Genomic DNA, 20,554 nt, shown 5'->3' with positions numbered 1-20,554 from the left:
CTCTGCTTATTTCACTTAGCATAATACCCTCTAGGTTCATCCATGTTGTGCAAATGGTAATATTTCATTCTTTTTTTATGGTTGAATACTATTCCATTATGTATATATTTTGTGTATTATACACATTTTCTTTATCCATTTATTTGTTGATGGACACTTAGGGTTTTTTCCCCATATCTTGGCCATTGTAAATAATGCTTCAGTGAACATGGAGGGTGCATATATCTTTTCAAGTTACTTTTTTTGTTTTCTTCAGTTAAATACCCAGAAGTGGAATCGCTGGATCCTATGGTAGTTTTATTTTTTGAGGCACCTTCATACTGTTTTCTATAATGACTGCACCATTATACATTTCCAGCAGCAACAGTGTGCAAGGGTTCCCTTTTCTCCATATGCTCTCTATCACTTGTTATTTCTCATCTTTTTGGTAATAGCCATTCTAACCAGTGTAAGGGAATATCTCATTGTGGTTTTAATTTACATTTCCCTGATGTTACCGATATTGAGCATCTTTTCATGTCTGTTGGCCATCTGTATATCGTCTTTGGCAAAAAGTCTATTCAAATCCTCTGCCCATTTTTTAATTGGACTGTTTTTTTGCTATTGAGTTGTATGAATTCTGTACATATATATATATTTTTTTTAAATTAATTTATTTTTGGTTGCGTTGGGTCTTCGTTGCTGCACGCTGGCTTTCTCTAGTTGTGGCGAGCGGGGAGTACTCTTTGTTGCGGTGTGCGGGCTTCTCATTGCTGTGGCTTCTCTTGTTGCAGATCACAGGGTCTAGGTGCGCGGGCTTCAGTAGTTGTGGCCCACGGGCTCTAGAGCGCAGGCTCAGTAGTTGTGGCACACGGGCTTAGTTGCTGTGCAGCATGTGGGCTCTTCCCACACCAGGGCTTGAACCCATGTACCCTGCCTTGGCAGGCAGATTCTTAACCATTGCGCCACCAGGGAAGCCCATATATTTTGGATATTAACCTCTCATCAAATTTCTGATTTGCAAATATTTCCTCCCATTCAGTAGGTTGCCTTTTCATTTTGTTGATGGTTTCCTTTGCTGTGTAGAAACTTTTTTTTTTTCTTTTTTTTTTTTTTGCGGTACGCGGGCCTCTCACTGCCGTGGCCTCTCCCGCCGTGGAGCACAGGCTCCGGACGCGCAGGCCCAGCAGCCACGGCCCACGGGCCCAGCCGCTCCACAGCACGCGGGATCCTCCCAGACCGGGGCACGAACCCGCGTCCCCTGCATCGCCAGGTGGACTCCCAACCACCGCGCCACCAGGGAAGCCCTAGAAGCTTTTTAATTTGATGTAGTCCCACTTATTTATTTTTGCTTTTGTTGTCTTTGCATTTGGTGTCAGATTCAAAATATCCTCAAGACCATTGTCAAGTAGCTTACTGTTTTCTTCTAGGAGTTTTATGCTTTCAGGTCTTAGATTCAAGTCAATAATCCATCTTGAGTGTATGATATAAGATAGTGGTTGAGTTTCATTCTTTTTCATGTTGCTCTCCACTTTTCCCAACACCATTGATGAAAGAGACCATCCTTTCCCCATTGAATAGTCCTGGCTCCTTTGTTATAAGTTAATTTATATATGTGTGGGTTTATTTCTGAGCTCTTTTTTCTGTTGCATTGATTTGTGTTTGTGTTTTTATGCCAGCACCATTACTATTTCAATTGCTATAGCTTTGCAATATAGTTTGAAATCAGGGAGTGTTAATCCTCCAGGTTTGTTCTTCCTTAAGACTGCTTTGGCTATTTGGAGTCTTCTGTGGTACCATACAAATTTTAGAATTGTTTGTTCTATTCCTGTGAAAAAATGGCATTGGAATTTTGATAGGGATTGCATTGAATCTGTACATTGCTTTGGTTAATATGGACATTTTCACAATATTCTAACAATCCATGAGCATGAAATATCTTACCATTTCTTTGTGCCTTCTTCCATTTCTTTCATGAGTGTCTTACAGTTTCCAGTGTACAGGACTTTTAACCTCCTTAGTTAACTTTATTCCTAGTTATTTTATTCTTATTGATGCACTTGTAAATGGGATTGTTTTCTTAATTTCTCTTTCTGATACTTCATTATTAGTGTATAGAAATGTAACAGATTTCTGTATATTGATTCTGTATATTGATTTTTGTATCCTGCAACTTTGCTGAATTCGTTTATTAGTTCTAACAGTTTTTTATTTTTATTTTTTGGTGAAGTCTTTATTGTTTCCTGTATATTACACCATGTCATCTGCAAATAGTGGCAGTTCTTCTTTTCCAATTTGGATGCCTTTTATTTCTTTTTTTGCCTAATTGTGCTGGCTAGGACTTCTAATACTATGTTGAATAGAAGTGGCAATAGTGGGCATCCTTGCCTTCCTCCTAATCTTAGAGGAAATGCTTTCAGGTTTTCGCCATTAACTGTGATGTTGGCTGTGGGCTTGTCATATATGGTCTTTGTTATGTTGAGGTATGTTCCCTCTGTACCAACTTAGTTGAGACTTTTTTTTTATCATAAATGGATGATGAATTTTGTCAGATGTCTTTTCTGTATCTATTGAGGTGATCCTATGATTTTTTAAAACATCTTTATTGGAGTATAATTACTTTACAATGTTGTGTTAGTTTCTGTTGTATAACAAAGTGAATCAGCTGTATGTATACATATATACATGTATGCCCTCCCTCTTGCGTCTCCCTCCCACCCTCCCCATCCCACCCCTCTAGGTGGTCACGAAGCACCGAGCTGATCTCCCTGTACTATGCAACTGCTTCCCACTAGCTATCTATTTTACATTTGGTAGTCTGTATATGTCCATACCACTCGCTCACTTTGTGCCAGCTTACCCTTCCCCCTCCCCGTGTCCTCAAGTCCATTGTCTACGTCTGTGTCTTTATTCCTGTCCTGCCCCTAGGTTCTTCAGAACCGTTTTTTTTAGATTCCATATATATGTGTTAGCATACGGTATTTGTTTTTCTCTTTCTGACTTACTTCACTCTGTATGACAGACTCTAGGTCCATCCACCTCACTACAAATAACTCAATTTCGTTTCTTCTTATGGCTGAGTAATATTCCACTGTATATATGTGACACATCTTCTTTATCCATTCATCTGCCAGTGGATACTTAGGTTGCTTCCATGTCTTGGCTATTGTAAATAGTGCTGCAGTGAACATTGTGGTATATGTCTCTTTTTGAATTATGGTTTTCTCAGGGTATATGCCCAATAGTAAGATTGCTGGGTCATATGGTAGTTTTATTTTTAGTTTTTTAAGGAACCTCCATACTGTTCTCCATAGTGGCTGTATCAATTTACATTTGCACCAACAGTGCAAGAGGGTTCCCTTTTCTCCACATCCTCTCCAGCATTTATTGTTTGTAGATTTTTTGATGATAGCTATTCTGACTGGGGTGAGGTGTTACCTCACTAAGGTTTTGATTTGCATTTCTCTAATGATTAGTGATGTTGAGCATCCTTTCATGTGTTTGTTGGCAGTCTGTATATCGTTTTTGGGGAAATGTGTGTTTACGTCTTCTGTCCATTTTTGGATTGGGTTGTTTGTTTTTTTAATATTGAGGTGCATGAGATGCTTGTATATTTTGGATTAATCCTTTGTCAGTTGCTTCGTTTGCAAATATTTTCTCCCATTCTGAGGGTTGACTTTTTGTCTTCTTTATGGTTTCCCTTGCTGTGTAGAAGCTTTTAAGTTTCATTAGGTCCCATTTATTTATTTTTGTTTTTATTTCTATTTCTCTAGGAGGTGGGTCAAAAAGGATCGTGCTGTGATATATGTCATAAAGTGTTCTTCCTATGTTTTCCTCTAAGAGTTTTATAGTATCTGGCCTTACATTTAGGTCTTTAATCCATTTTGAGTTTATTTTTGTGTATGGTGTTAGGAAGTTTCTAATTTCATTCTTTTACATGTAGCTGTCCAGTTTTCCCAGCACCACTTATTGAAGAGGCTGTCTTTTCTCCATTGTATATTCTTGCCACCTTTATCAAAGATAAGGTGACCATATGTGTGTGGGTTTATCCCTGGGCTTTCTATCCTGTTCCATTGATCTGTATTTTTGTTTTTGTGCCAGTACTATACTGTCTTGATTACTGTAGCTTTGTAGTATAGTCTGAAGTCAGGGAGTCTGATTCCTCCAGCTCCATTTTTCTTTCTCAATATTGCTTTGGCTATTCAGGGTCTTTTGTATTTCCATACAAATTGTAAAATTTTTTGTTCTAGTTCTGTGAAAAATGCCATTGGTAGTTTGATAGAGATTGCATTGAATCTGTAGATTGCTTTGGGTAGTAGAGTCATTTTCACAATGTTGATTCTTCCAATCCAAGGCCACGGTATATCTCTCTATCTGTTTGTATCATGTTTAATTCATCAGTGTTTTATAGTTTTCTGCGTACAGGTCTTTTACCTCCTTAGGTAGGTTTATTCCTGGGTGTTTTGTTCTTTTCGTTACATTGGTGAATGGGATAGTTTCCTTAATTTCTCTTTCTGATCTTTCGTTGTTAGTGTATAGGAATGCCAAGGATTTCTGTGCATTAACTTTGTATCCTGCAGCTTTACCAAATTCATTGATTAGCTCTAGTAGTTTTCTAGTGGCATCTTTAGGATTTACTATGTACAGTATCATGTCATCTGCAAATAGTGACAGTTTTGCTGCTTCTTTTCCAATTTGGATTTCTTTTATTTCTTTTTCTTCTCTGATTGCTGTGGTTAAAACTTTGAAAACTATGTTGAATAGTACTGATGAGAGTGGGTACCCTTGTCTTGTTCCTGATCTTAGAGGAAATGGTTTCAGTTTTTCACCATTGAGGATGATGTTGGCTGTGGGTTTGTCATATGTGGGCTTTATTATGTTGAGGTAAGTTCCGTCTGTGCCTACTTTCTGGAGAGTTTTTATCATACATGGGTGTTGGATTTTGTTGAAAGCTTTTTCTGCATCTGTTGAGATGATCATATGGTTTTTATCCTTCAGTTTGTTAATATGGTGTATTACATTGATTGATTTGCATATATTGAAGAGTCCTTGCATTCCTGGGATAAATGCCACTTGATCATGGTGTATCATCCTTTTAATGTGCTGTTGGATTCTGTTTGCTAGTATTTTGTTGAGGATTTTTGCATCTATGTTCATCAGTCTTATTGGCCTGTAGTTTTCTTTTTTGTGACATCCTTGTCTGGTTTTGGTATCAGGGTGATGGTGGCCTCGTAGAATGAGTTTGGGAGTGTTCCTCCCTCTGCTATATTTTGGAAGAGTTTGAGAAGGATGGGTGTTAGCTCTTCAATAAATGTTTGATAGAATTCACCTGTGAAGCCATCTGCTCCTGGGCTTTTGTTTGTTGGAAGATTTTTAATCACAGTTTCAATTTCAGTGCTTGTGATTGGTCTGTTCATATTTTCTATTTCTTCCTGGTTTAGTCTCGGAAGTTTGTGCTTTTTTAAGAATTTGTCCATTTTTTCTAGGTTGTCCATTTTATTAGCATATAGTTGCTTGTAGTAATCTCTCATGTTCCTTTATTTCTGCAGTGTCAATTGTTACTTCTCCTTTTTCATTACTAATTCTGCTGATTTGAGTCTTTCCATTTTTTTCTTGATGAGTCTGGCTAATGGTTTATCAATTTTGTTTATCTTCTCAAAGAACCAGCTTTTAGTTTTATTGATCTTTGCTATTGTTTTCTTCGTGTCTTTTTCATTTAATTCTGATCTGATCTTTATGATTTCCTTCCTTCTGTTAACTTTGGGGTTTTTTTGTTCTTCCTTCTCTGATTGCTTTAGGTTTAAGGTTAGGTTGTTTATTTGAGATTTTTCTTGTTTCTTGAGGTAGGCTTGTATTGCATAATCTTTCCTCGTAAAACTGCTTTTGCTGCATCCCATAGGTTTTGGGTCGTCATGTTTTTGTTGTCATTTGTTTCCAGGTATTTTTTGATTTCCTCTGATTTCTTCTGTGACCTCTTGGTTATTTAGTGGCATATTGTTTAACCTCCATGTGTTTTTACTTTTTACAGTTTTTTTCTCATAATATCTAGTCTCATAGCATTGTGGTCAGAAAATATACTTGATATGATTTCAGTTTTCTTAAATTTACCGAGGCTTGATTTGTGACCCAACATATGATCTATCCTGGAGAATGTTCCATGAGCACTTGAGAAGAAAGTGTATTTTATTGTTTTGGGGTGGAATGTCCTATAAATACCAATTAAGTCCATCTGGTCTAATGTGTCATTTGAAGCTTGTGTTTGTCTATTTTCATTTTGGATGATTTGTCCATTGGTGGAAGTGGGGTGTTAAAGTCGATATCCCCTTTTATGGCTGTTATTGTGTTACTGTGGTTGTGTTACTGTTGATTTCCCCTTTTATGGCTGTTAGCATTTGCCATACGTCTTGAGGTGCTCGTATCTTGGGTGCATAAATATTTACAATTGTTATATCTTCTTCTTGGATTGACCCCTTGATCATTACATAGTGTTCTTCTATGTCTCTTGTAATAGTCTTTATTTTAAAGTCTGTTTTGTCTGATACGAGAATTGCTACTCCAGCTTTCTTTTGATTTCCATTTGCATGGAGTATCTTTCTCCATCCGCTCACTTTCAGTCTGTATGTGTCTCTAGGTCTGAAGTGGGCCTCTTTTAGACAGCATATATATGGGTCTTGTTTTTGCATCCATTCAGCCAGTCTGTGTCTTTTGGTTGGAGCACTTAGTCCATTTACATTTAAGGTCATTATCTATATGTATGTTCCTGTTACCATTTTCTTAATTGTTGTGGGCTTGTTTTTGTAGGTCTTTTCCTTCTTGTGTTTCCTGCCTAGAGAAGTTCCTTTAGCATTTGTTGTAAAACTGGTTTGGTGGTGCTGAATTACCTTAACTTTTGCTTGTCTGTAAAGGTTTTGATTTCTCCATCGAATCTGAATGAGATCTGTGCTGGGTAGAGTAATCTGGGTTGTAGGTTTTTCCCTTTCATCACTTTAAATATGTCCTGCCATTCCCTTCTGGCTTGCAGAGTTTCTGCTGAAAGATCAGCTGTTAACCTTATGGGGATTCCCTTGTATGTTATTTGTTGCTTTTCCCTTGCTGCTTTTAATATTTTTTTCTTTGTGTTTAATTTTTGATAGTTCGATTAATATGTGTCTTGGCGTGTTTCTCCTTGGATTTATCCTGTATGGGACTCTCTATGCTTCCTGGACTTGATTGACCATTTCCTTTCCCATGTTAGGGAAGTTTTCAACTGTAATCTCATCAAATATTTTCTCAATATTTTCTTTTTCTCTTCTTCTTCTGCAACCCCTCTAATTTGAATGTTGGTGTGTTTAATGTTGTCCTAGAGGTCTCTATGACTGTCCTCAATTCTTTTCATTCTTTTTCCTTTATTCTGCTCTGTAGCAGTTATTTCCACTGTTTTATCTTCCAGGTCACTTCTCTGTTTTCTGCCTCAGTTATTCTGCTACTAATTCCTTCTAGAGAATTTTAAATTTCATTTATTGTGTTGTTCATCATTGTTTGTTTGCTCTTTAGCTCTTCTAGGTCCTTGTTAAACGTTTCTTGTATTTGCTCCATTTTCTTTCCAAGATGTTGGATCATCTTTACTGTCCTTACTCTGAATTCTTTTTCAGGTAGACTGCCTATTTCCTCTTCATTTGTTTGGTCTGGTGAGTTTTTGCCTTGCTCCTTCATCTGCTGCATATTTCTCTTTCTTCTCATTTTGTTTAACTTACTGTGTTTGGGGTCTCCTTTTCACAGCCTACAGGTTCGTAGTTCCCATTGTTTTTGGTGTCTGTCCACAGTGGGTGAGGTTGGTTCAGTGGCTTGTGTAGGCTTCCCGGGGGAGGGGACTGGTGCCTGTGTTTTGGTGGTTGGGGCTGGATCTTGTCTTTCTGGTGGGCAGGGCCATGTCTGGCAGTGTGTTTTGGGGTGTCTGTGAACTTAGTATGACTTTAGGCAGTCTCTCTGCTGATGTGTGGTGTTGTGTTCCTGTTTTGCTAGTTGTTTGGCACGGGGTGTCCAGCACTGGAGTTTGCTGGCCGTTGGGTGGAGCTGGGTCTTAGCGTTGAGACAGAGTCTCTGGGAGAGCTCTCGCTGATTGATATTATGTGGGGCCGGGAGATCTCTGGTGGTCTTCTGGACTCAGCTCTCCCACCTTGGAGGCTCATGCCTGACATCCGGGTGAAGCACCAAGACCCTGCCAGCCACACAGCTCAGAAGAAAAGGAAGAAAAAAAAGAAAAAAGAAAGAAAATAAATAGTAAAATAAAAAAATAAGAGACAGCAACCAAACCAATAAACAAATCCACCAATGATAACAAGCACTAAAACTTAAACCAAGATAAACATAAAAATCAGAAACAAATCAGTTGCAGAAAGCAAACCCCAAGTCTACAGTTGCTCCCAAAGTCTACCGCCTCCGTTTTAGGAATATTCGTTGTCTATTCAGGTATTCCACAGCTGCAGGGTTCATCAAGTTGTTTGTGGGGTTTTATCTGCTAACCCTGAGGCTGCACGGAGGAATTACCCTTTCTCTTCCTTTTTGCTCAGCTTCTGGGGTCAGCTTTGGTTTTGGCCCCGCCTCTGCGTGTAGGCCGCCCTCAGGCATCTGCTCCCGCCCAGACTGGAGGGGGTTAAAGCAGCAGCTGATGAGGGCTCTGGCTCACTGAGATCAGGGAGAGGCAGGGGTACGGTGGTCATAATTGGAATGCGGGGCGAGCCTGTGGCGGCAGAGGCCAGCATGACATTGCGACAGCCTGAGGTGCACCATGTGTTCTCCTGGGGAAGTTGTCCCTGGATCACAGGACCCTGGCAGTGGTGGGCTGCACAGGCTCCCGGGGGTGTGTGGGTAGTGACCTGCGCTGGCACACAGGCTTCTTGGTGGCAGCAGCAGTATTAGCATTTCATGCCTGTATCTGGGATATGAGCAGATAGCTGTGGCTCGCGGCCATCTCAGGAGCTCATTTAGGCGGTGCTCTGCCTTCTGTGGGCACATGGGGAAGGAATCCCCTCTCCTCGCACACCCCCAAAACAGTGGTCTCTTCCCTCCTTGGCAGGTCCAGACTTTTCCCCAGACTCTCTCCTGTCTAGCTGTGGCACCCTAGCCCCCTTCAGGCTGTGTTCACACAGCCAACCCCAGTCCTCTCCCTGGGATCTGACCTCCAAAGCCCAAGCCTCAGCTCCCAGCCCCCACTTGCCCTGGCGGGTAAGCAGACAAGCGTCTCAGGTTGGTGAGTGCTGGTCGGCACTGATCCTTTCTGTGGGAATCTCTCCGCTTTGCCCTCTGCACCCCTGTTGCTGCACTCTCCTTTGTGACTCCGAAGCTTCCCCCCCACCCACCCCCCATCTCTGCCAGCGAAGGGGCTTCCTAGTGTGTGGAAACTTTTCCTCCTTCACAGCTCCTTCCCAGAGGTGCAGGTCCGTCCCTATTCTTTTGTCCCTGTTTTTTCTTTTTTCTTTTGCACTACTCAGGTAAATGGGGATTTTCTTGCCTTTTGGGAAGTCTGAAGTCTCCTGCCAGCGCTCAGTAGGTGTTCTGTAGGAGTTGTTCCACATGTAGGTGTATTTTTGATGTATTTGTGGGGAGGAAGGTGATCTCCATGTCTTACTCCTCCACCTTCTTGAAGGTCTCTCTTGATCATATGATTTTTATCCTTCATTTTATTCATGTGTTATATCACATAGATTTGCGATTGTTGAACCATTCTTGTATCTTTGGAATAAACTCCACTTGATAGTGGTATGTGATCCTTTAAATATACGTATTGTTGAATCCAGTTGGCTTACATTTTGTTGAGGATTTTTACATCTATGTTCATCAGTGATATTGACCTGTAATTTTCTTTTTTGTGTGGTGTCCTTGTCTATTTTGGTATTGAGAAATGCTGGCCTTGTAAAATGAGTTTGGAAGTGTTGCTCCTTTTCTGTTATTTGGCATAGTTTGAGAGGGATTGGTATTAATTCTTCTTTGAATGTTTGGTAGAATTCACCAGTGAAGTTGTCTGGTCTCTTACTTTTCTTTGTAGGGAGTTTTAAAATTACTGATTCAATCTCTTTACTAGTAATCATTCTGTTTAAATTTTCTGTTTCTTCATGATTCAGTCTTGGAAGGTTGTATGTTTCTAGGAATTTATCCATTTCTTCTCAGTTGTCCAATTTGTTGGCATATAATTTTTCATAGTAGCTCTCTTATTATTCTTTGTATTTCTGTGCTGTCAGTTGTAATGCTTCCTTTTTCATTTTTGATTTTGAGTGAGTCTAGCTAAAGGTTTGTCAGTTTTATCTTTCCAAAGAACCAAATCTTGGTTTCACTCATCTTTTCTATTGTCGTTTTAGTCTCTGTTTCACTTATTTTTTCTCTTTGTTATTTCCTTCCTTCTACTAACTTTGGGCCTTGTTTCTTCCTTTTCTAGTTCCTTGAGGTGTACAGTTATGTTGTTTACTTGAGATTTTTCTTGAGGTATAAAGTTAGGTTGTTTACTTGATTTAGCTACTTTTGCCTTTTAATCTTTTTTTAAAAATAAATTTATTTGTTGGTTTTTTTAAAATTTATTTTTGGCTGTGTTGAGTCTTCGTTGCTGCATGCGGGCTCCTCTAGTTGTGGTGAGTGGGGGATACTCTTCGTTGCGGTGCGTGGGCTTTTCATTGCGGTACATGGGCTTCTCATTGCGGTGGCTTCTCTTGTTGTGGAGCATGGGGCTGTAGGTGTGCGGGCTACAGTAGCTGTGGCACATGGTCTCAGTAGTTGTGGCTCATGGTCTCAGTAGTTGTGGCTCACGGGTTGTAGAGTGCAGGCTCAGTAGATGTGGCGCACGGGCTTATTTGCTCTGCGGCATTTGGGATCTTCCTGGACCAGGGCTCAAACCGTGTTCCCTGCATTGGCAGGTGGATTCTTAACCACTGTCCCACCAGGGAAGTTCCTTGTGTTTTAATCTTCATACTAGTTTTAGTAGCGGTTAGTGCACTACCTTTATGTATATTTACCTTTACCAGTGAGATTTATACTTTGATATGTTTTCTGGTTAGTAATTAGTGCTGGTTTTTTTCAGCTTAAAGAAATCCCTTTAACATTTCTTGTAAGGCTGGTTTAGTAGTGATGAACTCCTTTAGCTTTTGCTTGTATGGAAAACTCTACCTCTTATTTAGTTCTGAATAACTTTGCTGGTTAAAGTGTTATTGGTTTGAAATTTTTTTTCTTTCATGACTTTAAATATATCATGCCACTCCCTTCTGTCCTGCAGTTTCTGCTGAAAAATCAACCGAGAGACTTATGAGGTACCTTATGTATAAAAAATTATTTTTCTTTTTCTGCTTTTAAGATTCTCTCCTTGTTTTTAACTTCTGGCATTTTAATTATAATGTGTCTTAGTGTGGGTCTCTTTAGGTTCATCTTATTTGTAACTCTCTGGGCTTCCAGGATCTGGATGTCTTTTTCTTTTCCCAGGTTAGGCAAGTTTTCAGCCCTTATTTCTTAAAATAAGTTTTCTGCCCTTTTCTCTCTCTCTTCTTTTTCTGGGACTCCTAAAGTGTGAATATTACTCAGCTTGATTTTCTTATAAGTCCCTTATGGTATCTTTATTTTTTTTTTATCATTCTTTTTTCTTTTTCCTGCTCTGTTTGGGTGATTTCCTCTGCCCTGTCTTGGGTTCATTGATCCTTTTTTTTCTGCTTTATCTAGTCTGATGTTGAACTCACCTAGCGTTTTGTTTTGTTTGTTTGGCTACACTGTGTGGCTTTTGGGATCTTAGTTCCCTGCACAGGGATTGAACCCGGGCCCCTGCAGTGAGAGTGCCAAGTCCTAACCACTGAACTGCCAGGGAATTCCCACATCTAGTGTATTTTTTAGTTCATATTTTTCAGTTCTGTGATTTCTGTGTGGAACTCTCTTGTATTTTCTGTCTCTGTGTCAAAATTCTCACCATGTTTATTCTCCCAAGTTCAGTGAGCATCTTTACGACCATTACTTTGAACTCTTTATCAGGTAAATTACTTATCTTTGTTTCATTAGCGTTTTTTTTCTTTTTTCCTGGGGTTTTATCATGTTCTTTTGTTTGGAACACATTCCTCTGTTTCTTCATTTTGCTTGATTGTCTGTTGGTTTCTGTGCAATAGATGAAAAACAACCACTTCTCCCAGTCTTAAAGGGTTGACCATAGGAGATAAACCTTATTGTTTAACCCTGCCCTAGCTCTTCGTGTCTTTCAAACCTTTGTGATTGTCCCAAGAAGTTTATTTTATTTTTACTGGTTCCCAGTAGTTGAGGATGTGCCAAGGCCAGTGTCCCAAAGGGGAGTATCTGAGTCAGCACCTAGATTCAGGCTGAATGGAAGCCAAAACCTTAGGTATCAGTTTTTAAATAATGCAAATATGTATATATATATATTGCTGTGGGACCACAACCGTAAGCCTTGCTGGCCTCCAGGTTTGGAGGCGTCGCTTGGGCAGCAGTCGCACAAATCAGGGCTCCAGGGGAGTACACAAGCTCCTTTCTGGGAGATATTGGTGAGCTATAGCAAGGCAGAGGGTGAGTGCAAAATGGCATCTCCCAGCCTCTGTTCCATGAAAGCACCTCTGTAGTCGTTAATGTGTGCCAAACCAGAAACCTGCTTCTAAGGCCAAAACTCCTGGACAAATAAATAGGCCACTTTCTCAGAGAGACTGGGGATGTGTTTCTGTCAACTGTCTGTGTGGTGTCCTGAGAGTGGCAGTCTGCTAAGAACTGTCTCTCTGATTGTTACAGTCCCACGGGACCCAGGAACACAAGCCCCTCTGACTGCCAGAGCCAGGTGATCAAGGGGTGTCCTCTGGGTAGCAAACATAAAAACTGGGTCACCAAACATAAAATGGCAGAGGGGGAGCAGGAAGATGGTGTCCACCAGTCTCCATCCCTGGAGAGCATCCCAGCAGGCCCCTGCTCCTTCGGCCATTGCTTTAAAATTAGGAAATTAGTCTCTTTCACGTAAAGCCCGGGTGATTTCAAAAGGCTGCTTCTGTGCTGGGCCCTGGTGCAGGTGAGTCTGCACACAAGCCCTTTAAGAGCCATTCCTCGATTTGCCACACCCCATGTGTTTCATGGGCTTGAGCCCCATTGGTCTTCAAAGCCAGACATTTTGGGGGCTCATCTTTCAGCTGCCAGTCTTAAAAATCGGGGTGCCCAATGTGGGTTATGAGCCCTTTGCTCCTCGGGGAGAAGCTCTGGGTTTTGAGTTCCCTCCCGACTGTGGGTCGCTGCACCAGGGTGGGGTTTATCATGAGATTGTGTCTCAGCCTTTCCCACCTGCTTCGATGTGGTTTCTCTCTGGTTTGGGTGATGTGGAGGGCCTTGCTCTGCCAGTTTTTAGGTTATTGTCAGAGGAAATTGTTGAATGTGTAGCTGTAGATTTCAGCGTGAGTGTGGAGGAGGTGAGATCAGGATCTTCCATCTTGAACTGGAACCCTGACATTCTTTTATTCACATAATATCTCCATAGTATAACCCACATGCCATGAAAACCTGACCAAATACATCTGCTTATAGTCCTGTCCTTTAATCCTGTGTTTGTGTGTACATGCATACATACATACATATATACATGCTTACTTATGGACCTTACTAGGAAGTTTTTATATCTGAAGATAAAGAGACAAGAAGAAAGTTGACTAGCAGATAAAAAGGAAAAATTTATATATATGAGAAAAAATGTGAGTTACAGTGCTTTTCATCACCTTCCTAAATTGTTCATTCTGTTGATTACCCTTTTCTTGACTGATCTTTTTGCGTTGACATTTGTTTGTCTTGTTTTGGGGGGGTTTCAGGCCCACATCTTGCCCATATCCTGTCACCTAATAAAGAACTAGTGGAACTGTAAGTGCTCTCTGCCTATAGAAATGAACCTCATTTGCCTTCCTCCATCCGCTTCTTGTATTTCTTTTGACCAAGGCCTTCATTTCACACACACAGTTACCAGGCACTCACGTGGCCACAAGCCGGTTAGTGTGTTTCGCACTGGCAATATACGAATTACTTTTAACGTGGGTTTAGTATTCATTGTGCTCAGAGTACAGTAGGGCAGATAAATAGTAGAAAAGTAACCACAGCAATAGTAACTATACCTGTAACAAGGGCCAGAGGACTGACTAATCACCTGTGCTCTTGGCATCAGGATCAGGGACAGTATCTCAGAAAAGACAAGGTATTCTGGGCAGAGGGAAAAGCCATAGAGGCATAAAATAACATGAAATTTTGGGAGTTAGGTATTGAAAAAGTACAATGTGGGGCTTTCCTGGTGGCGCAGTGGTTGGGAGTCCGCCTGCCGATGCAGGGGATGCGGGTTCATGCCCCGGTCCGGGAAGATCCCACATGCCGCGGAGTGGCTGGGCCCGTGAGCCATGGCCGCTGAGCCTGCGCGTCCGGAGCCTGTGCTCCACAATGGGAGAGGCCACAACAGTGAGAGGCCCAAGTACTGCAAAAAAAAAAAAAAAAAAAGTACAATGTGAAAAGACAAGATGGGGCGAAGTAACCTGTGGATGGATTGTAAAGCATCTTCTGTGCAGATTTAAGGAATGTGATTTTATTCTGACAACTCCTCAGACATTTTAAGGAAGGTAGTCACCTGAGAAAAGTGTTTTGAAGTCACTCAGAATTCAGGTCACATCTCCGCTTATGTCACTTACTAGCTGAATACTCTTGGGCCTGCATTTCTGAACCTCAGTGTTCACATCTGTGAAATGGGTGTAGCTTGGACTGAGAGTACCTTGGTTTGTGAGTGACTTAATCATTCAGCAAACATTATTTATTGAGCGCCTGTTATACATAATGCCCAGAGAAATTTTACAGGGAAGGGAAATGCAGTAGGATGAGCCTACAAAGCTTAGAAAAGGTAGATGCTGTATCAACCCATTCAGAACTTAGCACATTTCTCTGTTCACAGCTATTCTTTTTTTTTTTTATTATTATTTTTTTGCGGTACGCGGGCCTCTCACTGCTGCGGCCTCTCCCGTTGTGGAGCACAGGCTCCGGACACGCAGGCTCAGCGGCCATGGCTCACGGGCACAGCCACTCCGCAGCATGTGGGATCTTCCCGGACTGGGGCACGAACCCGTGTCCCCTGCATTGGCAGGCGGACTCTCAACCACTACGCCACCAGGGAAGCCCCCTGTTTTATTTTTAAATATTCCTCATCTCTTGTCTCCATCCCTGTTGCCAAAGCCTTCGTTCTGGCTCTTACCTCTCATCTGGACTCTGCAGTAGTTGGTTTCTTTTCTTCTTTAATTCATTTTCTCTTTGATGAGAAAGTTCTCACTTTAAGTGATACTGGCCATATGCTGAGCGCTTGCTAACTGTCAGATGACTGCTAATGCCCTGCATTATCTCAGATTGTTAGGATATGCCTGGGGTCTGCTGCTAGACCAGGAGTTGAAGGCTCACCCTCTCCTTGGTTGGCTAAGAGCAAAGTGTGTCAGTTCCAGCCTCCCCATGCCTTTTGTCTCCTCTTGCGCAAGGCCTGCTTCCTTGTTCTCTTTGTTTCGCTGTCTTCTGCCAGATGCCTGGGGCCTTCGTATCATCTACTGTTTGCTGGAATCCAAAGCTTTTAAAAGTTAAACGTTCATGCTAGGTAGATTGGACATGGGCCCATCCTCTGCATTTGTATTAGGGATGTGTTCTACACTTAACCATGAGATTTGAAGCTTTAAAAAAAATTTCATATTTTAATAAGATGTCTCTTCTCTCAGCCCTCACAGTAGGTATATTTTGTACTTGCTGTGAACCTGCCATTGAAATGATCGTACTCATGGTCTTTAACTTTTTTGTACTTCCACCCTGATAAGAAACTGTCTTGCAGTGGGGTGGTGGAATGCCTTTTTTGTCTTTTCTTGTTCTGCCCATTTTTAGTCTCTGCTTGATTATGTGGAATCTGACTATCCATGAAGGTAAGATGGACTTGGAGATCTACTTGTAGGTTCTCAGGTTGAAGGTATCTGTATCCCAGTACTTTATCACAATGCTCTGTACCTATTAGGTGAATTTGTCACATACAGATAGCTTCCTCATCACACGGACAGTATACCTTCTATTCTGCTTTTCTTCTCCCTATGTAACAGTTGGGAGTTGAGAAGAGCATTAACTCACTTATTTGTATTTTGTTTTTGATGCTCCAGGTCAGGATGGCTAACTGGTTGGCTTCCCACATGGTGTCCTTCGTCAACATCACACCTTAAAGAAGCTGAAGAGAAAATTTTAAAATGTAAGGTTTTCTTCTTATAAGTTAACTGAGCCATTTACTAAAATAGGTCCAATATAAAGCATCGCCTTGAAACTGAAGATCAGGTTCTGTTGTGTGTTAGTTGTTGGCAAAAGAACTTTTTTTTCCTTTTACATGTCATCAGTAAGTACGTAAATGTGGGAAGAAGTCAAGGGTTCTCAAACTTTTTGGTCTTGAGTCCCTTTTATACTCTTAAATTAGGAAGTACCCCCAAGGAACTTTGTTTAGAGGTTATAGCTATCAGTATTTACTGTATTAAAAATTAAAACTGAGGGCTTCCCTGGTGGTGCAGTGGTTGGGAGTCCGCCTGCCGATGCAGGGGACATGGGTTTGTGCCCCGGTCAGGGAGGATCCCACATGCCGCGGAGCGGCTGTGCCCGTGAGCCATGGCCGCTGAGCCTGCGCGTCCGGAGCCTGTGCTCCGCAACGGGAGAGGCCGCAGCAGTGAGAGGCCCGCATACCGCCAAAAAAAAAAAAAAAAAAATTAAAGCTGAATAATTCAAAATATGTCAACTTATTAATTTATTTTAAAACAATAGTAATAAACCCATTGCAGGTTAAAATAAATAACATGTTTTCTAAAAATAACTGCTTTCTAAACAAATGTAGTGAGAAGAGTAACATTGTTTACAAGTTTACACCTCTTTAATATCTGGCTTAATGTAAGGCAGCTGGATTCTCATATCTGCTTCTGCATTCAGACTGTTGGTAGTCACTTATCATGTGACCTCTGGAAAACTCCACTGTATACCCATCAGAGAATGAGAGTGGAAAACGCAAATAAAGTCTTAGATTGTTATGAAAATAGTTTTGACCTCGTGAGACCTCCTGAAAGGATCTGTGGCTCACCAGAGGTCCGCAGACTGCTCTGAGAGCAGGCTGTAGGTATCGCAGAGCAAGTAGCCTTGTCTAGTAGAACACATACTGGACTACATCCAGGTAACCTGTTCTAGGCCCAGGGCTGCAGTCCAGGGGTTACAGCATCTTGGGCAAGTTCCTTTTCTCACCTTCCTAGTTTTTGCCCATAAGAGGAGTGGGCGGGGTGATCCTTAGTCTAGTATTCTAGGATTCTTTATGTCTACATTTATAGTAGTGTGGAAACCTTTATCTTTTTTGTTTCATGTGAGCACTGAAATTTACCCACACTTGTACTGTCAGAGTGTTCCCAGATATCTGTGGGTATACTTTCAAGTAATGGTGTTTACTGTGAAATTTTGTTTAGAGGAAGAGCTTAAGTGGTGCAGTGCACATACATGATTATTATGTATATTTGTGCATATACTTGTCCACACCTGTTTTTCATACTGTCTGCCACAAATGAATTTTGTTTGTGCATTTGAATGATTCAGGAGTAAGTGACCATAACTGGATATATCCAAAGAAGGGGACAATTAGCCATCTTATATGGATTTTTAACATGCAAATGGATTTCTACTCTGTATGGTTGGGTAATCTTGTTCTCTACAAAGCTGGCAAAGTTGTCATTGTGATTTACTAAAAGAAAAAATTCTTGTCAAGAGATAAAAAAAAAAGAGTGCTAGATACTCAATTCATGTGTTTAACAGACATACTGATTTCCTACTGCTGGGTTCTAGGGATGCAAATAGGAGTGAGAATTGGCCCCTGCTTTAATATCAGACATAGAAGCAAGCAACTAATACAGTGGGGTGAGCTCTCTCATAGAGGTCACAGATCGTTTTTATGGGAATGCGCAGACATCTATGTTCAGAGTGTGGTTTGGCTTGGCACTAGTACCGGATCACCTCCTTTTCTAAACCGGTGTCATTTCCACTCACTCTGGGCTCTGTTAATATTCTGAACAAATGCTGGGTTTCCCCCTGCCACTATGTGGGTACAAAACTGGAGATTATTTGGTTAAAGGGCAGAAACTCCCGGTTCTCCGTGTTTGTCCACTGCAGATGTATATGCACAAATAATTAAGATATATCTAAAGTGTAGCTATTCAGTTGATAATTTAATGTAAAAGAATTTCAAATTAGTTTCATCTTTAGTCAGTTTTGGGGGAGATTTATTTAGTCCTGTAGCATTGAGGGCAAGAAAGATTTTTTATCTACAAAATTGTGATTATTTGCTTTCTCTAGAGAGATTGTTGGATACGAACTCAGACTACCTGGCACCTCATGCTGAGGAGTTCCTGCCATCTTTTTCTACTAAACATTATGATGACTTAAGATTTCAGTTATGTGTTTAATGCATGTTAATTCTTCCCTAAATTCATGATGATGTTTTAGGAAAAAAATGTTTCTTTTGAGTCTGAGTTCAATGTTCAATGCTTAATCTTCAAGTGTTCTACACATACAAGGTAGTATTCTATTGTCTGTAAAGCTAGAGACTTCAAAATAATGGATTCAGCAGCCACTAAGTTCCACTCCAGTACCCTCAACTGATAGATATGGAAAGGAGTCCAAAGAGCTGACATGACTTGCCAGAAAACCTAGGCCACAGTTGCTTGAGACTTGTCTGAGATAGATCTTACCACCAAGATGTAAAATATGGTAATTAAGAAATACTTGCTTTGGGACTTCCCTGGTGGTGCAGTGGTTAAGAATCCGCCTGCCAGTGCAGGGAACATGGGTTTGAGTCCTGGTCCGGGAAGCTCCCACGTGCTGCTGAGCAACTAAGTGTGTGCACCACAACTACTGAGCCTGCACCCTAGAGCCTGTGAGCCACAACTACTGAGCCTGCATGCCACAACTACTGAAGCCCGCTCACCTAGAGCCCATGCTCTGCAGCAAGAGAAGCCACTGCAATGAGAAGCCTGTGCACCACAATGAAGAAATAAACAAATAAATAAAATTAAAGAAAGAATTGCTTCAATAAAATGTGCACTTTTTTTTTTAGGGCTGATATAATAAAGGCTAAACTCATATAAATGAATACCAGATGGTTTCTAGATTATTAATTTCTGATTGCTCTGAGAATACTCCCCTTCTCAGAAGTAGTGACACTAAGCAGAATTTCTCTTTTATGTTTCCATTAGGTGTCCCCTGCACATACAAAAAAGGACCTGTTCGCATATCTAATGGAAATAAAATATGGACACTGAAGCTTTCTCATAGTATTTCAAATAAGACTCCACTTGTCCTCCTCCATGGTTTTGGAGGAGGTCTTGGACTCTGGGCACTGAATTTTGGAGATCTTTGCACCAATAGACCTGTCTATGCTTTTGACCTGCTGGGCTTTGGACGAAGTAGCAGACCCAAATTTGACAGTGATGCAGAAGAAGTAGAGAATCAGTTTGTGGAATCCATTGAAGAGTGGAGATGTGCATTAGGATTGGACAAAATGATTTTGCTTGGACACAACCTGGGTGGGTTCCTGGCTGCTGCCTACTCACTGAAGTACCCATCAAGGTAAGTGATGGTGACAAAAGAGAGGCACCCAAGCGCTGGTTTCCAGTTCCCCTCTTTGCTGGTTGTTGGTTTCTGAACCTTATAAGACAGACATTGTCTTAAAGGACCCTGTAGACTGAATAGCCACAACTGATGGCCAATTTAGTAGCAGAAATAGTGTTGTCAGGTTTTCCTATTACATATGCTACACATTGGTAGGAGGCTTGTGAAAGTACTTTCTATTTGTTAGAATGTACACAATTTAAGCCATGAGTAAAAACTGTTGTGTTGTTATTGTTTACAGTTATTATTATCATTAGACCTATGGATCCAGCAGGCTTTTCCTAACCTTTTCCAGGTTTTAGTAAGCTGCAATAGAAAACCAGAGGTTAGAAATTAGAAGACGTAGGTACTAGTGCTATCTTTATGGCTTAGAGCAAATCACTTAATCTCTAAATTTTAGTTTCCACATCTCTAAGCTACAGAAAATACACCTGCATAGAATATCTTTTAGCTTTTTTTATTATTATACTGTGCCCTAACCTTTATTGCTATAGAATTTTTTTCTGAGTCATTGAATTAATGAGTGTTTACTTCAGAATCTTTGTAACATCTCTTCCTTTTTTTTTTTTTTTTTTGCGGTACGCGGGCCTCTCACTGCTGTGGCCTCTCCCGTTGCGGAGCACAGGCTCCGGACGCGCAGGCTCAGCGGCCATGGCTCACGGACCCAGCCGCTCCGCGGCCTGTGGGATCTTCCCAGACCGGGGCACGAACCCGTGTCTTCTGCATCGGCAGGCGGACTCTCAACCACTGCGCCACCAGGGAAGCCCTCTCTTCCTTTCTTTACCTTATTTTCTTATGCTATTTCCTATTATTTATGTTGCTAATCTGGGGGGAGGTCACAAAATCGTATTTTGTATGATTTAGTAAGTATAGACCAGATGATACCGCAGTGTAGCACACAGTATAGGAAGGTGGCAGT

General features: G+C 41.0%; 1 protein-coding gene across 3 annotated transcripts in view; it reads left to right on the top strand.

Annotated features, from left to right (window-relative positions):
- Positions 1–20,554, top strand: part of ABHD5 (abhydrolase domain containing 5, lysophosphatidic acid acyltransferase) — a 44,899-nt gene that overhangs the window by 9,768 nt on the left and 14,577 nt on the right. For 2 of the 3 annotated variants that reach the window (XM_022553730.3, XM_022553732.3), the window contains exons 2-3: positions 16,116–16,201; positions 19,221–19,593. In XM_022553730.3, the coding sequence (XP_022409438.2) occupies positions 16,116–16,201; positions 19,221–19,593 (459 nt within the window). Of the gene's footprint in view, positions 1–10,600; positions 11,253–16,115; positions 16,202–19,220; positions 19,594–20,554 lie in introns of those variants that run through there. The other variant, XM_022553731.2, reaches the window with a different exon arrangement.

The sequence above is a fragment of the Delphinapterus leucas genome, chromosome 10, assembly GCF_059928025.1.
Source record: "Delphinapterus leucas isolate spDelLeu-1000000601 "Yukka" chromosome 10, BTC_Dleu_Yukka2, whole genome shotgun sequence".
NCBI lineage: Eukaryota > Metazoa > Chordata > Mammalia > Artiodactyla > Monodontidae > Delphinapterus > Delphinapterus leucas.
The sequence above is the reverse complement of the archived record's forward strand: the minus strand, read 5'-3'. Positions and strand labels throughout refer to the sequence as shown.